The 19,699-nt window shown below is 36.5% G+C and overlaps 1 protein-coding gene across 3 annotated transcripts in view; it reads right to left on the reverse strand.

Moving 5' to 3' along the window:
* Positions 1 to 337: 337 nt before the first annotated feature.
* PARP4 (poly(ADP-ribose) polymerase family member 4) overlaps positions 338 to 19,699 on the reverse strand; it is a 45,421-nt gene continuing 26,059 nt past the window's right edge. For 2 of the 3 annotated variants that reach the window (XM_040700228.2, XM_040700230.2), the window contains 16 exons: positions 19,440 to 19,518; positions 18,862 to 18,999; positions 18,087 to 18,282; positions 17,788 to 17,858; positions 15,915 to 16,102; positions 13,397 to 13,496; positions 12,339 to 12,509; positions 11,924 to 12,004; positions 10,038 to 10,118; positions 8,978 to 9,073; positions 8,012 to 8,167; positions 5,704 to 6,312; positions 5,087 to 5,188; positions 3,154 to 3,256; positions 2,133 to 2,262; positions 338 to 810 (listed from right to left, as the gene is read on the reverse strand). In XM_040700228.2, coding sequence (XP_040556162.1) covers positions 660 to 810; positions 2,133 to 2,262; positions 3,154 to 3,256; positions 5,087 to 5,188; positions 5,704 to 6,312; positions 8,012 to 8,167; positions 8,978 to 9,073; positions 10,038 to 10,118; positions 11,924 to 12,004; positions 12,339 to 12,509; positions 13,397 to 13,496; positions 15,915 to 16,102; positions 17,788 to 17,858; positions 18,087 to 18,282; positions 18,862 to 18,999; positions 19,440 to 19,518 — 2,452 coding nt within the window. In that variant the 3' untranslated portion in view covers positions 338 to 659. The remainder of the gene's footprint in view (positions 811 to 2,132; positions 2,263 to 3,153; positions 3,257 to 5,086; positions 5,189 to 5,703; positions 6,313 to 8,011; positions 8,168 to 8,977; positions 9,074 to 10,037; positions 10,119 to 11,923; positions 12,005 to 12,338; positions 12,510 to 13,396; positions 13,497 to 15,914; positions 16,103 to 17,787; positions 17,859 to 18,086; positions 18,283 to 18,861; positions 19,000 to 19,439; positions 19,519 to 19,699) is intronic. The other variant, NM_001171164.2, reaches the window with a different exon arrangement.

Raw genomic sequence — 19,699 nt, forward strand, 5'->3', positions numbered from 1 at the left:
GCTGAGGGGCCGTTCCGTTCTTCGTGTGAGAAAAAGCGGTGAAGTTTTTCTTGCTTCGCGAAGTGCTTTTACCAGTGTCAGACTGGTAGTAGAGCTGTCCTGGAAGCAGCTTATCAGGGAATACTGTTACTCATGCTTTCCAGCCCACGTGAAAACTGGCACTGGTGGCATGGTTGGAACAGAAGTGAGAGCTCCCGTCAGAAAAGCTCCTGGCAGCACGGCCACAAAGGGACGTGCGAGCAATAGGGAAGATTGGGCCGGACTGAAACAGCGTTCTGCTCTTTGCTTTTCAAGGCACGCTGTAGGAAGTACAAAGGCACCCAACGGAAAGCACCAGGAGGTTGTACTGTGGAGGTGTTTATTAGGGCTTTGCTGAGCACACCGGTATCCCTCAGAACACACCGCGGCACTGAGCTGAGTGACTGCGCTACGCCTTATGGTGCTCTCACAGAAGAAGAGAAGAGTTCAGAAGAGATAAAACCAACAGAGGTACAATAACAGCACCAGGAGCATTTGTCTGTGACTATGAAGATTATTCAAGAATAACATAAGGTGAAAATCACTCGGTTAAAATACGTAAAACAGAAAGAAAGGCTGACATTGCTATTAACTTAAACAATCCCAATCATGAAATGTTTTAAGTGGAAAGAGAGCTGCTGTTAGTTACATTTGATCCCCAGTATCATCTTGGTGGCAGAATCCCAGTCTTTTCCAAGTTCAAGTCGATAGCAAATAGATGGAAATTGGCCTTCAACTCTTTTTACCCACTCTGTTGCCTTCTTGATGGACTCAAAAGCCCAGTGAACACCGCTGTGTGTAGAAATGGAGATTTATTATAATAAATTCTATACTATTGTAAGATGTACAATGAAATAATTATAATCATTTGAAAGAGAAAGTGATCTATAGTACAGCAAAAACAGCCTACGTAAAATATCATCTGTCAGGGAAAACTACATCATTTTCTCTGCCCCGTCCTTTCAGAGTCTTCTATATGGGAAGTATGTATATACATAATCATTACTTGCATTCATTTGCGCTATTCCAGTCCCCACAGTGAAGTACTGTGCATTTCATAATGGCAAACTTGACTCATTTGTACAATTGTGCGTCAGAATTCTTTCACTTTTGTGGTCTACCCTGCCTGCTTTCATCCAGCAGTCAATGTGATTTTATTTGTGTTCAGAGTAGCCCAAATTATACAACCCTTTTTTCCTCTGTCAGGGAGTTTCAAGAAAGGGTGGAAGACCGCAGGGCTTTCCTGCTTTCTTTATTCTCTTCTTACATTCCCCGGTAAAGCATTAAGGGTATTAGCTTCTCATTTTGGCACTGCAATCAGTTGGTGTCTGGGGCAATCCAGACTCACTGAAGGCCTATTCCTTCAGGCTTCTTTTAAGACCTTTGCCTTTCCTCTGTAACAAAAAACTTCCCATCTGACAATTATGTGCTTCACTCAAAATGAAAGGGAATTTCCAGATGCAGCAACCCTATATTCAGAAGGTAATGGAGCACTGGGACATACAGAAGTAAGTGGGCATTGTTAGAATGAGCTAGCATCAGTATTCCCCAGGGGAAGTGGAAAGCATGGAAGTTGTGCTGTGATGAATCACCTGCGCTAACAACTTCAGAGGTATTGTATTTTATGGTGCATGCCTGTGAAGATTAACAATGCATAAATAAAATGCTAAAAAGGGATGAAGGCCAAGAGCCAAAAGTGACATGAATGAAAAGTTTGAAATGTTTGATGTCTTGAGAAAGTTGAAGTGGTGGAATCTCCATCCTTAAAAATCAGCTGGGCAGGATTTTGAACAATTTATCTGAGTTGGCTCTGCTTTAAGGAACAGATGACCTGAAGAGGTCATGAATTATTCAATGATTCTGATAAGAGGTACAAATCTTTTCCTACTTTAAATACTTCTCAATTTTGGATTATATTTTGCAAAGTATTCCTTCTTCCTACCCACCCTCTTAAAAGAAGCTGTGTGCCACCAGTATCACCAACACTTTCCCTTCCCTTTTCTGCAGCTACATTCTGTAGCATAGTCATTTACTCTCTATAATGAGATTAATTGTGTGTTGTTGAGAAGGTTTAAATTACAATATTAAATTATAAGATTTTTTTAAAAGCACACCTTGAAGTTAAGTTGTCCAGTTTCATCAGTGATTTGAAGACTATCCCTTGCAGTTCATTTGCACAGCGTATGAACTGTAGCACAAGAAGAGTAGCAATCAACTTCAGTAGCTTTTCTTTTCCCTTTATGCCTAAGGAAGAAGAAATGGGAAATCACTTAAATTATTTCTTGACAGCAGAAAAGAGCCTTTCTGCAAAGTGTGTCCCCACATCGCTTAAAAAAAATTTAAGTTCTGATGCTACCCAGTTGTTTCATGATACAGTCAGAACCGTCAAGAATATTCATATTAGTGATCTAGAAAATGTAGCACTGGCTTTCAGATTTAAGCCTAGTAATGCTTTTGTTTAGGATGTCTGCAGTTTGTGTTTGCTTGGGTTCTAATCTAGTTTGATTTTAATTCATACAGGAATGGGAAGCATAAGATTTTTGTCCTTTGATGAAGCATTGAACCCTCTAATAATTTAGAGAGAATGAATTGCCTTTCTGTCCTCAGGTTTTCTGGTCTGCTGCCAGCAAAGAGCACCAACTGACAGAATCAAACAGCAGACAAAGTGTGTATAGACAGGATGCGTACTGAATGAGCTGCAGACAGCATGTGGGGAAAAAAATGATATACTATTCATGTTATTGGAAATGTGGAAAACAGAAGCGGTCTCAGTCTCTCTCCTAGGAGACCTTCCTTCCACTTTTTTTTTTTTTTTTTTTTAAGTGTTATCTTAAAGCAGATATTAATACAGCAGGAATAATAACTGAAAGGACCCATATTCGTATTCCAGCTATTTCACATCCTCCACGTATTTCTCCAGGAGATGTACTTAGCAATCACAACATTATATTGCAAGAGAAGTTGAGATGAAAATGTATAATTAAAATCAAATGCTTTTGAAAACATAGTTAAGAGAGCCATGTACATCCTGAGCATATGTTACTGAAAGTTCCACCAGACATACAAAGTAATAAAACAGAGGATAGGAAATGTAATACAATGCACTGTTGTTTTAATAGCAGAAAAAGTATTTACCGAGTGACTGAATGCCATTTCTAATAAGGAAATGATTAATTAAATAATCAACATCAAATTTCAAGATTTTTCCCAACTGTGGACTGAGATTCCAAGAGCCATCCTGTGGAATAAACAAAGATATGGATAAGCAGAGACTGAGAACACTGAAAGTATATTTGTAAGGATCAACCTAAAACAAAGGACAGGTATTTAAAGATGCTTTTTAAAGCTTTCACAAACACCAAAGCAGAAGTTCACATGAACTTCAAAAGCCTTTGATGTACCACTCAATGTTCCTACTTGATCTGGGAAACTGTAGTTAAGCTATGAAAAAAGTCAAACAGAATTTTGAACTCCCTTGCATACAAACTATGCACAATGTCAACATAGCCGCATCAAACATATTTCAAACAAATTCTGTCAGAGTGCATAAGCATTTGTCTTGCCCTAACGAAGCAATAATGGATCTCTCTCCTCTAGAGGGACTGTAAAGTCTCTGTAAAATTAGTTTACTGTTTATGTTCAATATAGTATTAACAAAACCCATCCTATTTTATCTGCCTTTTCCTGCCAAAAATTAGAGAACTGATTGAAACTGTCAGTTTGCTACTCTCAGATGAGATAGAAGACAGGCTTTCGAGAGGATATTCAACCACTTATTCTTCAGTGTTACTTACTTCCAAAACTTTTATCTGTCCTTGCAGTATTATGTCATAGATAACTATAACTGTAGGCAAATTGATAGCAATTTATAGATTCATTTAAGGTAATTTAGAAGACAATACATAATTTTAAATGAATCTTTAAATATTAAGCACCCAATTTATGTAAAAAATGAGATTCTGTTAGAATACTAAAGTTATTCAGTGTAAAAACCTGTGAGAAACTTTTTCTTTCTAAAATTCAACAGTTGGCAGTTCTGCTTAAAAAGAAAAGGAATCTTGAAACTCATTTTTGAGTTAAGCCAATCACAAGTCTGTTCCCCACTGTATCCCCACATGCAGCATGTGGTAATAGTTCAATGTGCAGAAACAATTTGATTAAAGTAACCCATCAAAAGTATAGGCAGGTATGTATCTCTTCTTGATGGTTAAGTTAGTTTTACTTTCCTGTTTTTGCATATAAACTGCCATACTGGATCACAGCAAAAGGGAGTAGAACAAATCACCAATCTGAATGGCCAGTCCCCATGGACGCACAACAGGAGTTTCCACTGAGGGAATACCACAGTGGTTTCTTCACTTGGATCATACAATACACCTGGAGACCTCTTTCTGTTTCTTATGTACAGGTATCAAATGTGTGGCCCACAATCTGGTCGTTGATCATCACCTCACCCTCTAGTTTAGTCAGCTCACCAAATTGGTGATGGTTAAGGTGGAACAGAGACTTGTCCCACTGCAGGGGACATACTCAAATGACGAGGCGAAATGTTACCTGCTTTGACCCCTACTTGCAGGATTCCTGGACAGTATTGGTTCAATTCTGCTTGCCCTTAATTCACCAGCCATTCAGCTGGTTTGACTGTCCTACAAAAGTTCCCACCACACTCGCTCCAATTCTCCAAACCTCAATTAGTTTTAAGTATTTTGCTTAATGTGCATTATTTGCATCTACTATTTCTGCCTGTCTTCCCCTACGTGTTTTCATACACATTGTAGGAAGTCTCCAAGCTGCAAACTGATGGAAGCTCTAAATCAGAGGCTCTGTTTCTTAGGCACCCATTAACTACACTGCTTCTAAGGCACCCATTAATAAGTTGCCTGTGAGAGCAAAAAGACATAACATGACCTTGAGGTAATTATGTACTTCTTAAGACCCGTTTATAAGGGAAACAAAACAGAAACATTTATAAAATGCTTATCGCAGGACAGGCATAGAGTAAAAATACTTTTTTTTTCTACGTGTGTTTTACTTTAAGTAATGCACAAAAAGACTGTTGGTACTGTACCTGATTTTGGAGATCAAAAATTTCTTCCCACATTACAGGAGTAAACTCAAGTTTCTGTTGGCTTCTTTCTTTCTCTGTTGTTATAAAACAGCTCGGTTGTAGCTGAAAAGGATAATCTTCACTCAGAATCTTATTCTACCACCATTACCCATGCAGCAACTACATCATGGTAAAAAGTAATTGCATTAAAGTTTTAAAAGAAACTTATTTTTAAAACGAACTTCTTTTTTCCAACTTGAAATTTGAAGATTTTAAGTTCACTCTTTCCCAGTTAGGAAAGTATTTGCAATTCCACAGTTAATGGGGCATTTTTTTCTCCACTTAAAGTTACCTATTAGGGTGGTAAGGAACAAGTGACAGAATTCACACTATCATATATTTCACTTTAAACAACAATAATGGAAAAACAAACAAAAATAATGCTTTTTGCATTTCCGTTTCAGACTTCTTGAAAGAAGTTTCATTACCAGCCTTGCCATGCTCTTGTTCTGCTGTACAGCAATGAACCTTGAAACAAAAGCATTTTTATGGCAGGTTTCATTAGGTGAATGCAACTTGGATTTCAACATGACATTCATAGCATCCTGTATATAGAAGACTCCTGACGGAAGACTTACCAAACGTTTAGGTCTCTCAGGAAATTCCTGTTCAGAAGCTGTAGCATCCTGCAGACCTGTTACCATTTTCTTCCTATACTTTGCCTTTAATTTTGTTTTTTTATGATGTTGGGGAACAGGAGAATTGTGAGTAACTTGTTTTTCAGCATTAGTCTTATCAGAAGAGTATGTGCTTGCACATGAACCAAACATAATTGTATTCGGTATATGATCAACAAAAGAGTTATCATATTTCATTCCTACCAATGGACTTGGAGGAGAATAAACAGGAGATCCACAAAGTCTCAGATGAGCACCTGAACTTGCAAGTGCAGGTGTTGGAAATGAATTTTTTTGAGTCATATAAGCTGCTCCTACTGCAGAGCCAAATAATGGAGCAGTGTTGCAATAACTCATCACGAAAGGTTTACATGGCACAAATGGCATTGCTGCTGCAAATTTCACCGTTGCGATGTCATCATCATGAAATCCATAGTCCTGTGGTATGACTTCTTGTGAGATGCTTTCTTTAGTAACAGTAAGATCTTCAGGTTGGAGTTGGAGGCCTTCAGTTTCACATCTCTTAGTTGTGAAACAATCTGACTGAGCATCAGAATCTTGCAGAACTGCCTGTTTAGTAAAATTACAGGGAAATAAAATAATACCAGAATTAGTAAGATATTCTCCTCTTTTTAATCAATGCATTATTTCTTCTTATGTTGTGCATAGTATCATTATATCCTCATTCTTACATTCAAGATGAAAGTAGTATACCAGTTAAGCTAAAATTCCTACCTTATTCTACCTTACTGTGGTGAAGTTTGCCTGACAAAATACGAATGGAGAAGTGTTGTGCATTATTAAGATAAAAACAATGACTATAATGATGGTCTGGATCCAAGGAAGTTCTACCACACCATATTATTTTACATACACAGAAGATGGATCTACACAAACGGAAATGTGAATCCTACTTGTGCTGTCTCAAGCTGGGAAGTTTACATGATGCACAGCAATTCTGGTGCATGTATCAGCTGAGGTCCAGTAGTTGCTCCATATAAGCTAATGGGCCACTAACGTAGACATCCAGATGCTTGGCTGCTTTCCTTCCTGCAGGGGGAACCTACTGTTTTCTATTTGTGCCATTGCTTCTAGTCCTGGCACTCAGCATCACTCAAAAGAGCCTGGCTCCCTCACCTTTGCACCTTTGCTTCACATATTTATACCCATTGATAAGTTACCTTCTTTTGAGCTAAGTTACAGTACACACACATAGACACAGTTCTAAATAATCCACAATCTCAATACTTACATTACGGACTACAGGTTAAGGTGATGTTCCTCAGTTGTTTTGAATGCATATCATGGTCACATACAACATAATTTAATAGACAAATAATGATTTACATGATTCCCCTATGAAATTTGGAGATGTAAAGCTTTAACCTGTTAAGACTTTATGAACTAACAGAATGACACCTGCTGAGTAGTTTCCAAAGGCAAGAGCTACCATAACTAGCAAACATCCTATTTCACTAGTTCAGAATTTTCTCATCTCTCATCAAAACCTTGATATTCCCTGATGGACCCACTCTCCCCATGCACCTCTCTCCAACAATCTGCTAGCAGAAGAAAAAAAGAAAGAAGCATCCATTTTCACACACCTTTTTGTCATTTCAGAGCTGGTTACCAAACTATGCTACGTGGATGAACTACGTTCAAGCAAAACAAAAAACACAGTGTGATCTTTTAATCTGCAAATGAACTTCACCTGAGGACTTGCAAGAGTGGTAACAGGTGAAGTAATTGGTAGCTGAGTGCAGCATACTGTATGTAAGAGTGCATACAGCCAGAAAACACAGGGAGTTTGCAAGGTCAGATTAGCATGACAGCTGGCATCCCAGTCAGGTTAAGGCAGTACAAGCAAGGATGGAACCATGATCTAAGTGCTGTCTGTACTGTGGACATTTAGTAGTAGCTCAGGCAGCCTACCAAAACTGCAAAGCATTCTTTCTTAAGAGTATGTTATTGTAGGTATAACTTTAAATTCAAGAAGTGTTAGTTTCTACTGGAAGAGAGAAGGCACCAAAATTATCATATTTTCTCTCAAAACTTCTGTATTTTTTTTTAAATGTACTTTATTTTGGAGGCAGATTCCTCCAATTTTAGTGTTTATATTAAAATTCCACACAATACCAGTGTGGAATGTATTTCTTTCTAAATAATTCAAAAATTGAAGAAATTTCATAAAAAATAACTGTATATAATCACATACAATACAGCACCACAACGGGATAATATACCAGAAATGTTAGTAACAAGAACATACATCAAATGGAGGAATCCCGTAAGGTTCTCCTGAAAATAAGGTTCCGGATCCCATTGGCTTTTGTTCCCAGTTCATGTAAGGTAAAAAATCAACATCTTCTTGAGCTATAATTTCCAGGATGTTTGGAACATTAGCAGAACAGATTTCATTAGCATCCTAAAATAAAATTCATCACAGTTATAAACTTGAAAATTTTCTTCAGTCTTTCTTTAATTCTTAGTTATGATAGCCGTTAGACTAGAAAAATCTGTCATAACAGAGAGAGTGTGTTTTTTGTGCATTCAAAACACTGAAAACAGAACAAGCAGATACACTAGTACATTAAAAATAGCATATACCAGTAAGTAGTAAATCTAACTTAAGACTTCTGACTATATTAAGGAACAATGTATTCCCAGTAAAGGAATTTCTAATACTATAGGAATACTAATAATAATTCCTAACACAATCAAGTTTTGCCTTCCTTCTGTGATTACTACCCAACACAGACTCTCCTCGAATGCCTTTTGCCATACAAACCCCATTTTTTCAGTAATTCATGACCAGGGTGGCCAGTTTGCTCCCGTTTGGTATTGTGACTTCTTTGTGAAAAAAAGTTGTTCTGTGGCTTATGCAAGAAAAAGAATTAATGAGTGCGCTTCATATGGTCTTGCTCTTTGAATAATTTGGCTTCCACAGCTCTAGCACAAATTGCAAACCCTTGTGGCAGTTCCCAACAGGAACACACTTACTGACAAGGTTTTATTGTAAAGTGAGGTCAAGCAATATATGAGAAAGATAAGAAAAATAACTTGCTGCATTGCAGAAGAAATAAAAATATTTTCAAAAATCATAGTTTTGTCTCTATTTCTAAACTAATAAACATTGTTCGGCTAAATGAAGATTGGTTTTGATATGTGTAAGGTTAAAGAGTTTAGAGTCTTTTGACTAAGATAGAGGGAGCAAGACATTTAATAGAAAACATACCCTCTTCTCAATCGCAATGAAGCTTGTAAACTGGGTTATAATTGAGTTCTCCATGCTGAGATGTATAATCATGTTCTTCAAGATTTGCTTCTTCATCTACATTGTTAAGGATTAAATGAAGGATGTAGAAAAAACATAATTAGATAAAATCAACAGATGTAAGAACTGACTATATAAACACATGAATGTACTCAAAACAGGGATATGTAAAAGGAAGAGCTCATGTGAATATACTGGCCTGCGTAACTCTCTATGCCTTCTAACTTTCTCGACTCTTACCTTTGGACAGAGGCACGTATTTTCTCTAGATGACCACTCTAGGCAGCCTGTTCCAGTGCTCTGTCACCCTCAAAGTAAAGATGCTTTTTCTCATGTTCAGATGGAACTTCCTGTGTTCCAGTTTGTGCCCATTGCCCTTTATCGTGTCACTGGGCACCACTGAAAAGAGCCAGGCCCTATCCACTTGGCTCCTACCCATCAGATCTTTATAGGTATTGATAAGATCCCCTCTCAGTCTTATCTTCTCCAGGCTGAACAGCCCCAGGTCTCTCAGCCTTTCCTCCTAAGGGAGATGCTTCAGGTCCCTCATCATCTTTGTGACCCTCCACTGAACTCTCTCCAGTAGTTCTTTGTCTTTCTTGAACTGGGGAACCCAGAACTGGACACAAAGAAGTGTCATTGTATTTCAACCTATCCTATACAAAAGATAAGGACTTTTCCTGTATTAGTATGTTCCGAACTACAGGAAGCAAAAATGTTATATGCCACAGGGAAAGAAGAACCACCAACAGCCTTCGATGACACATATAGGTTAGGAAAAATGTATACACATTATGCTCACAGAAGATATTCTCATAAGGGGGAAGAACACAAGACTATCTCAAAATTCTTCAAAATCCCATTTAGTGGGAAAATGTATTACTATATGGTAACCTTAACCATAAAGTAACACTGGAACTGCAACCTAAAAGTTATGTTGAACATGGCAAAAAAATCTTCTCTATTCAATTGAAATGTTTGCCATTTTAGATACACATTTTCTGCTTCTAGATTATCAAACCTCATGTTCTGTTTCATTCTCATGAAGAATACCGTCTTCATAGTCCCTAATGAAAGCTCTTGCTGTGAGTTTGTGTAGCACCTAGAAAGAAAACAAAGGTGATAATAAGAATATATATTTAAAATTCTTCCTTTTATTTATGAAGTCCCCTGTCAGGCAGATAGCTTCCATATGTACACAGAATCCACTTTTCTAGAGGCAAGGTAATTATGCATTTAAAAAGCAATCATAACTTGCACCTAAGGTATATTTTTATTTCGCTTAACGTTATCAAGCTAAATGATAATCAGGTCTTCACTTGTTGCGCACATTCTCACTAGAGTCAAGGATGAGAAAAAGCAAATAAATGAATGAAGAGAAAGACCACCAGGTAATTCATCTCATTTTGAAACAGCTACCTAAAACACAGAGGGAGAATTCCCTTTCTGGAAGAAAAGAAAAATCTCTCCAGTGGAACCTGGACAATTGCCTCAGACTTAAACAGGAATATCTAGATAGCTGAAGTTAGGTAAGTGAGTCCTGTGCATAAAAGTACAGAATTTTGGGGAAAAGTACATTGAGTTTGTGTTTAACTTTTAAAGAATCATTAGGTTTACCACAATCAAGTCATTTTTGACCTGAGGGTTTATATACAGAAAAGGGAAGTACTGAATTCTATTAATTAGAAATTGCTTTTTAAAATAGAACCAGTCTTTCGTAGAAAAGAAAAATGTTTTTTGTTGGCTTGGTATATTAAAGATAACAAAGAGAAAGAGCACCATGGAGGTGTCATGGCAAAGTACTGTTGTATTCCAGTTTCAATTGCCCAAACATTCCTACTGGCTCGTTTTTGGAAGAATACAATAGATGCTGGAGGGAGCCACTTCTTAAGATAGCCTCATAAGCAAGTGGTTACTTTTGAGCTAAGGTGAACTGGCAAAAGAAACAGATAGGAATGCTCAGTGTTCATCTAAAATGTCAAGAATTAATAATGGTTTCTAATTTTCGTCCTGTTTTTTTTTTTTTTTTAACACTGTGTCATTGCACCTGACGCCTTTCAAAGCTGTATTTTTTTTAACTACATCTGGAAGTTGTACAACAGAATTTTTTTTAAAAAGCAAAAATTCTTCATGTTAAACAAACACATTGCTTCTACTTGCCAGTTTCACTTGTCTGTATTACAAGCATGTCCTGGGAAACTGACTGTTCTAATAGTGCAACCCACAATATTAGTTTTCAAAGTGGACTACACTAAATAGGGAGCAAAATCTTTTCAATTTGAAAACAAATCAGCTTCTCAGTGGGGAAAGGATGACAGCCATATCAGAATCAATACTGAAGGCTGACTATTCTGTTGGTTTTTAAAGCATAGACACCCTTTAGATTTAATAAATGGTTCTTTTTAGCTTGTTTGCCTTTTCAAGATCAGTGCAGTGCTTTTCTCTATATACGTTTAAGTTACTTTACTGTTACTGAAGCAGCTGAAAATTGAGTAACACTTTAATGTTTTGATATTTTTAAAAATTAAAAATCAGTAAGAAGATTCTCCACGTGGAAAAACATTACAACTCAAAAGAGAATGATGCAGCATGCAGAAATCACCTGAAGAGCTACCAAAGTAAGGGTAAAACTAGAGCCCAAATAGGTTATCAGAATAAGAAGCAGCATCTTCTGTTCTGAGAAGTTCAAGTTTTGAGTTAGAAACCTGACACTTATATGTAAAACAGTTTCCCTCTAAAAGCCTGAAGACTGCTGGTCCATGCTAAAACATCAAAAGCAAAAATAAAAGAGTATGGGTTACTGAAAACAGAAGTTTCAGTTCACTCAAAGAAGCACAGTGCAGCATGTTGTTGCTTAAATCAGCTTCGCTCACTGTAGTATGTGCAGATAATGTTGGACAAACTCACTGTTCCCGTTGTCTTCTGTAATTCAGTAGTTGACACCACAGTTTGTAGTTCTTGGTCATTTATTATTGCCCTTAAGGTGGCCTATAATGAGAAAAAACAGCAAGTTTCCTTCTCTGTGTTAGGCTGTGCTACCATAACACGTGAATGCTCTTCTGATTGCTGAATGTAATTCAGATCTGTATCTCTCTGCATGTCTATATTTAAAAACATTTCCCCTTACAACAAGGGGACAGTAGCAAAGAAAGGAATCCTGTGTTTATCAAAGTACAGTGACTTGAACATTAAATAAGGTATCCTTTTCCTCGCTAAAAGCATGCCATACAAAGGATATATAGATGACATAATATAACACAAAACATCTTGCAATCTTTTTAGTTGTGAATTTCCATCCAGCAGTATGTATCCCAGTCTTTACCTGAGTACAGTGAGGGACAAATCCATAGACGAGAAGCCTCTCATTGGTAAACAAAGACTGTATTTGAGCAGGAGCCTGCATTGGCTTTGGTGCATTTATATCAAACTGTTGCCATTTAATAGAAACAGAACTACATCCTGGAGAAAATATCCTAGACACTTGGTTCTGTATCTGTGTAAAGATCAAAAACAAATCAGCTCTGTTAGCTTCTAGGCTTTTAAGAGAAAATATAATCTCTCAATACAAAAATAACATATTTCCTTTTTCCTTTTTTTTTTTTCTTTTAATTTTTATTTTTGGTACAACTAAGGGCACGTACTTGTAAAATTGTTACCACATACTGGTAGAAAAAGAGTCTAAAACTGAGAAGCACTGCACATGGAGTCCTAGATTGCCTGTAGCTTCCAGATGTTCCAACAGTCAAAAGTTATGAAATGCAGTTGCTACAGTCCTCAACATTACAGCAAGGACAGTGCTGTAGATGGACTGTGAGCTATGACAGAAGTGAAACTATATTTCACTTCACTATATTCCATGCAGGGAGAATTACTTACAAAGTTTGAAATTTCACAGTCTTTTTTCCAAGTTGGAGTTATTGCACTTACTCAGACCTTTTTCAAAGACACTAGAAAAATGAACTCATGGCTTTCTTGTTTTCTATTACACATTCAGTGACCAATATGAATAGGAAAGTGGGGCAAGTACAGTGACAAATTCACTCCCTTATCAAAGAACTTAAAACAATATTCTCTTGTAGCACATATTCCTGCTGAAAACAAGGCATGCACCTGAAACCTTTGTAATACTCAAACCAAATACTTCCCTTTCTAAATATCTATGCACTTATATTTAAAATAAAAGAAGGGTTGATAGACAAGCATTTCTCCCTCCATCTTCTATCAAATGTCTCTCCTTTTTCCTACGGTAATAAGCCCCATTAACCCATGAAATGAAGAATCAGTAATTCCCATTTTGAGATACTGAAAATATTCAGTATCAGATATTGATATATCAGACAATGATCACATATTGAATACATTCAACATTTGTAAGTGTACCTTTGCCTCCCAGTTATACTTTGATTTTGAGTCAAAGTATTCAAATGCTCCAGCACCATACTGGGACAAAGATCTCAGCATGTGTCGATTTGCTGTGGAACTAAAAAGAGAAAAACAAATCTTCATGTAATTGTTGAATCAAATCATTAAGTCATATGATCTCTTTTCTGCTTCTCATGCCATTTCAAAATATCTTGGTTTTAATTAGTACTGCAAGTTTTTTGAATTTAAATTCTATTAATTCCACACTTTTTTTTCAGGGTATGGACCACCTGAAAGCAACTGAGCCAATGAAGGTGCTGCTGAATTACAGATTTACCAATAATATTTGAGGGAATTACATGGCATGTGAGTATCTCCATGTCCTAATGCAAGGATGTGAAGAGAAATTAACTAATGTCCAACACCAGTTAGGATCATTAAAATGACGTTAACTAATTGATTCATCTAATTAGTCTCAGTCTCAGCAGAACTATTTAGTATGGGCACAATCATCTTACAGCTAAATCCAGAATCAATTTGGGAGTGTTACTTTCTGGAAAACATAAATGATATGATAACACTTATCAGCCTGATAGAGCTCTGCTCCCCAGGTCTGACTACTGTGAAGCTATAGACAAAAGACAGCTTTAGGGAAGATTACAGGAGAACAATTAAACAGATGAAAATCATTGTGGGTGAGAAACAGAATATTACATCTTGATTCTTTGCCAGACAGGTAGATTCAGTCAGTGGCAGGACCATAGCACTGTCTTAGAGAAACTTACTGAACTGTCACAATTATGTTTTATACAAGAACACGTAACATCTAGTGGAAGCTGTCCCTGCCCATGGCAGGGGATTGGAACTGGATAGTCTTTAAAATCCTTTCACCACAAACTATTCTGTGATTCTATGATTTTTTTCATTCACTTGAGGAGAACTGTTGCAGATAAAACTGTGATCATGATGACTATTCTTCATTAATACAGCCTCCTAAACAACTGTCTACACAGAGGTAGGAACCATAGAGCCAACTTCTCTTTCACAACTCTTTCCCAATTTGTTCTTCAACAATGTAACTCATTAAACACAGATCCCACCTCCTGAAAGCAGGCTGTTGCACATTAGCAGCACACATTCGTGTTACAGGTCTTGAGAAACTATTAAAAGCCGTGTCTCCTCAGCCTATCAGCACTGAGACAATCCACCACCAGGCCTAATTCTGTCATAGCAAGAGTATGAAGGTAAATATGCTGAAAATGAACACAATACAACTGTAAGTATGTTAAAAAGGATGTTAGCATGTAAGGGGACACGCACCATCTGCTCCTTACTGTGAGTTGATGCAAATTCTGTTACAGTTGAAATGTGTGATTACACTGGAAGTGTACTGCCATGCTTGGCCCATGGGCTGAGGGGTGTGCCTGTGCAGTGCTGTTAGAGGGCTCATGGCTGTGACAATTGGGGAATGCTGATGGAGCCATGCAAAAGGTAAAAGATGTTCCAGAAGAACAGGACCCTCACCACTGGTCTCTATTTTGATGTATTCCCTCCCAAGGAATAGTAAGAAGCTAATACTATCTGACTCCTTCCCAGTTACGCCTGGCAATGTGAAATACTTAGCTGTAAGCCCTTTTTTCCAAAGTCATTTCAGATATGTACACATTTTGCCTTTTTTTTTTTTTTTTTAAGATTACTGAACAACTGAAGTACATTACAATGAATTTCAGTGAGGTTTTATTTGTTCCTGTGATTGCTAAGAGGTCATTATAACACAGATAGTTTATACCAAACGTTCCCAAGCTTCATTCTCTCTAATATTCCCATCACTGTAGAAGATCTGAGCTAAGTCACAGTGATAGCAGTTGCTCCTGCTCCCCTTCTCTGGATGGGTAGTGCACATGTAATAGAGAAATCATGTCTCCTTTCTCCTGTCTGCATTTGAGAGGAGGAAGTGAGAATTTGGATGTTTAGCAAAAAAAGTTGACTGTACTGGAACAGTCACTCCCTGATTTACTCTGAAAGACGGAGGCTGGTTTGGAGTGGAGGAGGTTCATTTTCACATCATGTTGAGGTAGCTTGCATTTCAGCAGTGACACGTACCACAGGTTTGGGAACCTAATGCTTACACTGTTTTTACAAAATGAACGAACCTTAAATAATAAAATTGTACAACTATTAATGTTACATTGAAACTTCACCATCAAAATCATACTATACCAAAACATGCAATGTTTTAAAGTGTTAACTCTCATATTTTCTGATTTTAGTTTTAAAAAGTAAAGTTGTTATAATGAAGAAAGATATGAATAGTTAAGGCTATCTGAACATAGAATTAACTTTATTGTAGGTATTTTACTTTACATATTTTTCTTTTTGGTTATTAAATATATACAAACATTTCTGCATTTAATCTAAAAAATATATGTTTAAGATAGTACAGCATCTGACACTTCCCCACTTACTAATCTCTCACTTCAAAGAAAATATCAGTGATTTAAAAGAAAATCAAATTGCTAGTTAACTTGGTACTTACCCAACACCACATGTAAATAACCTTGTATGGTGGACATTATCTTTCACAAGCTGGAAGGTCACGCTCTCGTTCTGAATGTGTCCATCGGATATAAGAAGAATGTTACGATGTCCTTGAGAAGGAAATAGTAAACTTAAGTAACGTAAGGTCTTCCATAAGTCAGTGTTTCCCATTGTTGCCGTAGCGGACTGGAAAGTAAAGTATTAAAATTTTAGTTTAAACTTAATTTATCTTTTCTAAAGTAACATCTAATACATAATTGATTTGTTACTTACTATGTATTTATTTAAATATTAATTATTAATTTTTGTTTTTTTTCTGCTCTTCCATAATTTCAATTAGAGGTGGAGCTTGAGGTTAATCTCATTCTGTATCTTCTCTGATTTAAGCAATAAACATTTTGCATAGGCAATATACGTAACAACAATTATAAATTCTCCCAAAATACTCTCAGAAATTTAAGTAATCTGTACTTTGGGAATTTCTTGAACTGGAGTTTTTATCAACATTACTGCATCCAGAAGCTGTTTACAGCTCTATCTTTTAATCTGCCTATCCTACTTCTGAACTGAAGAATAGTTTACTCTCAAGTGTGACAAGAAGTTCCACTATTTATTATACACTTTAGTTCTTGAAATCTGTTGGCGGATCATTTGCTGGGCATGCTATGACCTCTCAGAGGTGAGAAATAGCAAATAACCACTCCTATTCTCCTCTTCCTCTCTGTTTATCCTAGAAGAGATGACTATATAAGGATGCAAATGAAACTAAAAAAATCAGGAAAAGTCTTTTCCTCACATAGAATGTCTTCCATATACCTGGCTATCTTTGCTTCCTCTATATCTCCAGCTCTTTGCTCTGAGATGGAGTGACCAGAAGTGTCTACAGTATTCAAGACACCAGAGCAACACAGATTTATAAAGCCACCTAAGTGTTTGCCTGTTTGACTGCTGCTGAATGGTGGGCCCTGGTTTAAAAAGGGCTACTTAATGTGGCTCCAGCATCTCTCTACTGCAGGAAGCCTAACATCATACAGGTACAGTTAGCACTTTTTTCCCCTCTGTGTTACTTTGCATCAATCATTTGCATCTTACCATGCATTATGTTAGTATCTTCAGTATTATGCTAGCATCAAGAAGCTTTATTTACAGATGAAGGTCCTACTAAAACAGAACTAATCAAATTTGTTCATTCTAGATAGTTTACATCTGATCTTTTGATGACAAAAGCATTTTTCTTCTCACTAAAAGTCCTTTGGCCTGTCTAAATGCTGCCTTCTTTTACAAATTATAGATTTCCAAAAGGAATCTTAACATCAGAAATGTTTTTTAACTATGAAAGCACTTCTTTACTGTGCAGATAACAAAGTTCTGTAACAGACTGAAGAAACTGTAAACTCTCCCTCCTTGGAGATCTTCAAAAGCCATCCAAAAGCCAGACATAGTCCTGGGCAACCTGATTTAGGTGTCCCTGCTCAAGCAGGGGTTGGAGCACATGACTTGGCAGAGGATTCTTCCAGCCTCAGACATCCTGTGATTGTATGAAGTAAATTTTCTCTATTCTGCTGTGGGCAGGCAATGAGAAGCATGAACTCTAAAGGATTATTTTGGGGGGAAATGTTGAATTATTTCCTAATACAGATAGTTACTTACCTTCAAAATAACAACTTAAGCAATTACTTTAAACCACAGTGGAATTAATATTTAGATGTGACTGTGCTTGTTACTAGGGTAAATATAATTATAAAAAATATATTAATATTAAATCCTTAGAAGTTAGTCTAAGGAAAAGAAAAAGTTGGGTAACTTCTGAAATAATAAGCACCCCTTTCAAAGAAGTGTTCTTCAGAATACAACCATATTGATTTACTTACTGTAATAAACTCAGTTAGTGACGCCAAATCCTTTGAGGTGTTCTTTGAAAATGAAGAGAATTCTGAGAAATCTGTAAACAAAGATAGATATTAAGAGTACTGAAGTATTAAGCACCTATTAACACTGTAGAAACACAAGTTTAAGTTTCATGACTAGAATATCAGAGTAGAAATGCATCATACATGTTCCAAGTTGCAGTTCAGTGTATTAAGTTGGTTTGATAATAATGATGCACATAAAATTAAGTAATGGCAAGTAAAAGGTGGCTTACAGTTAAGAAAGAAACAAAGAAACTCACTTGTGCCAAATTTGATTAAATTTACATTTTGTCTGGAACTAAACTGTTTTAAGGCATGTAAAGCAATCTGTTTTGCTTGCAATAGAGCTGAACCTGCCATGGAATTTGAGCAATCTAGTAAAATAATAATTTCACTGGACAGCTGCTCTTCATCAAATGCTGCTTCAAATTCTGGTTGGAATACAAGCATGCAAGCCTACAGAGAGAGAAACAAAATCAGTGCAGTGAACAAATACTTTTTCACTAGAAATGTACCCATGCATCTTCATTTTCCTCATTATGGAATGAGAACAGAATAAAGTAATATTTGAAAAATTTAGCAAATACATTTCATTTACTTTAAATTCTTGAAAAGTGCAATTTTCCTACGCTTTACCTATATCTCAAGTTCCACATGAAAACTGAAAACGGAATTTTGTTGTTTAATTTTACAATCCAATTCACTCTTTGGCAAACAGCATTCCAATCTTTTCTCCAACTTAAAAAAAAAAATTACAGGTATTATCTTTGGTAGTCATAACTGCCACCATCCACTTAAGCAGTACAGTCACATTTCTGTGAAATACAAGCAGCAGCACAACAGTTAGTTAGAAGAAAGTGTTTCAACTGAAATGTGATGGGATACTGTTGAAAATGCACCTCAACCTTCACTCTGGTACAAGGCAAAGGATAAAACAAAATCACTGAGATTGTATTGAACACTGCCTATGGTGTCCATCTGTTTATTATGTTTTATGTTTATTACCTCATAAACTATATTTCAGGTATGCCATACCTCACTATTTTTGTTGGGATGCTTCTCTACCCACATTCGGGGTAGATAGGCATGAGAAATCCATATATCTAGACCAAAGCCACTACTGTCCAAAGAACTGTTTTCTACGGTCTTAATTACAGCCTTGCATTCTGTTTTCTGAAAGAGAGGAAAAAGCAGGCATGTAATCTCAGTTTAATAACTGTACAGTGAATGTTTTTTACTTGTACAAAATAAAATTGCGATTCATGAGGATAGGGAATGAATACAGAACATTTAATAGGGGTAGTAACAGAGATATTTTCCAGAAAGATTGTATAAATCTTTAAAGGTAGAGTTGCTATTTATATATTATATTCTTTCAAATATCGTTCACTTTCCTGAACATATTTTAAGATATGAAGACAAACAAAACAAAAAGGATTCAAAAACAACAGAATTTTTCATCTGAGAAAAATAGAGAAACTATCAGTTTGAGGAATGAATACCGTACAAATTCACACAAATCTAGCACGCATATTTCCTAGGATTAAATTTCCTTTTAAAACACATAGCAGAACTTCTAAGGCAGAGGAACAGTTATAGAGAAATTAATTTACCTTTATTTTAAGTTTATGTGTCCAACTATGTATGCTTTCAATGCTATACGGCATCTCAATAGACATATCCAAGGAGAATCTGCCGAATAAAGAGAATAAAAGTAAATGGCGGTCCAGGGAATTACAGAATCACAGAAGTGCAGGGATGGAAGGAACCTCTGGAGATCCTTCAATCCAACCCTCTCCTAAATCAGGTTCCCTATTGTAGGTAACGGGAAAGCATCCAGGTGAGTTTTGAGTATCTCCAGAGATGGAAACTC

The sequence above is a fragment of the Gallus gallus genome, chromosome 1 (assembly GCF_016699485.2).
Source record: "Gallus gallus isolate bGalGal1 chromosome 1, bGalGal1.mat.broiler.GRCg7b, whole genome shotgun sequence".
NCBI lineage: Eukaryota > Metazoa > Chordata > Aves > Galliformes > Phasianidae > Gallus > Gallus gallus.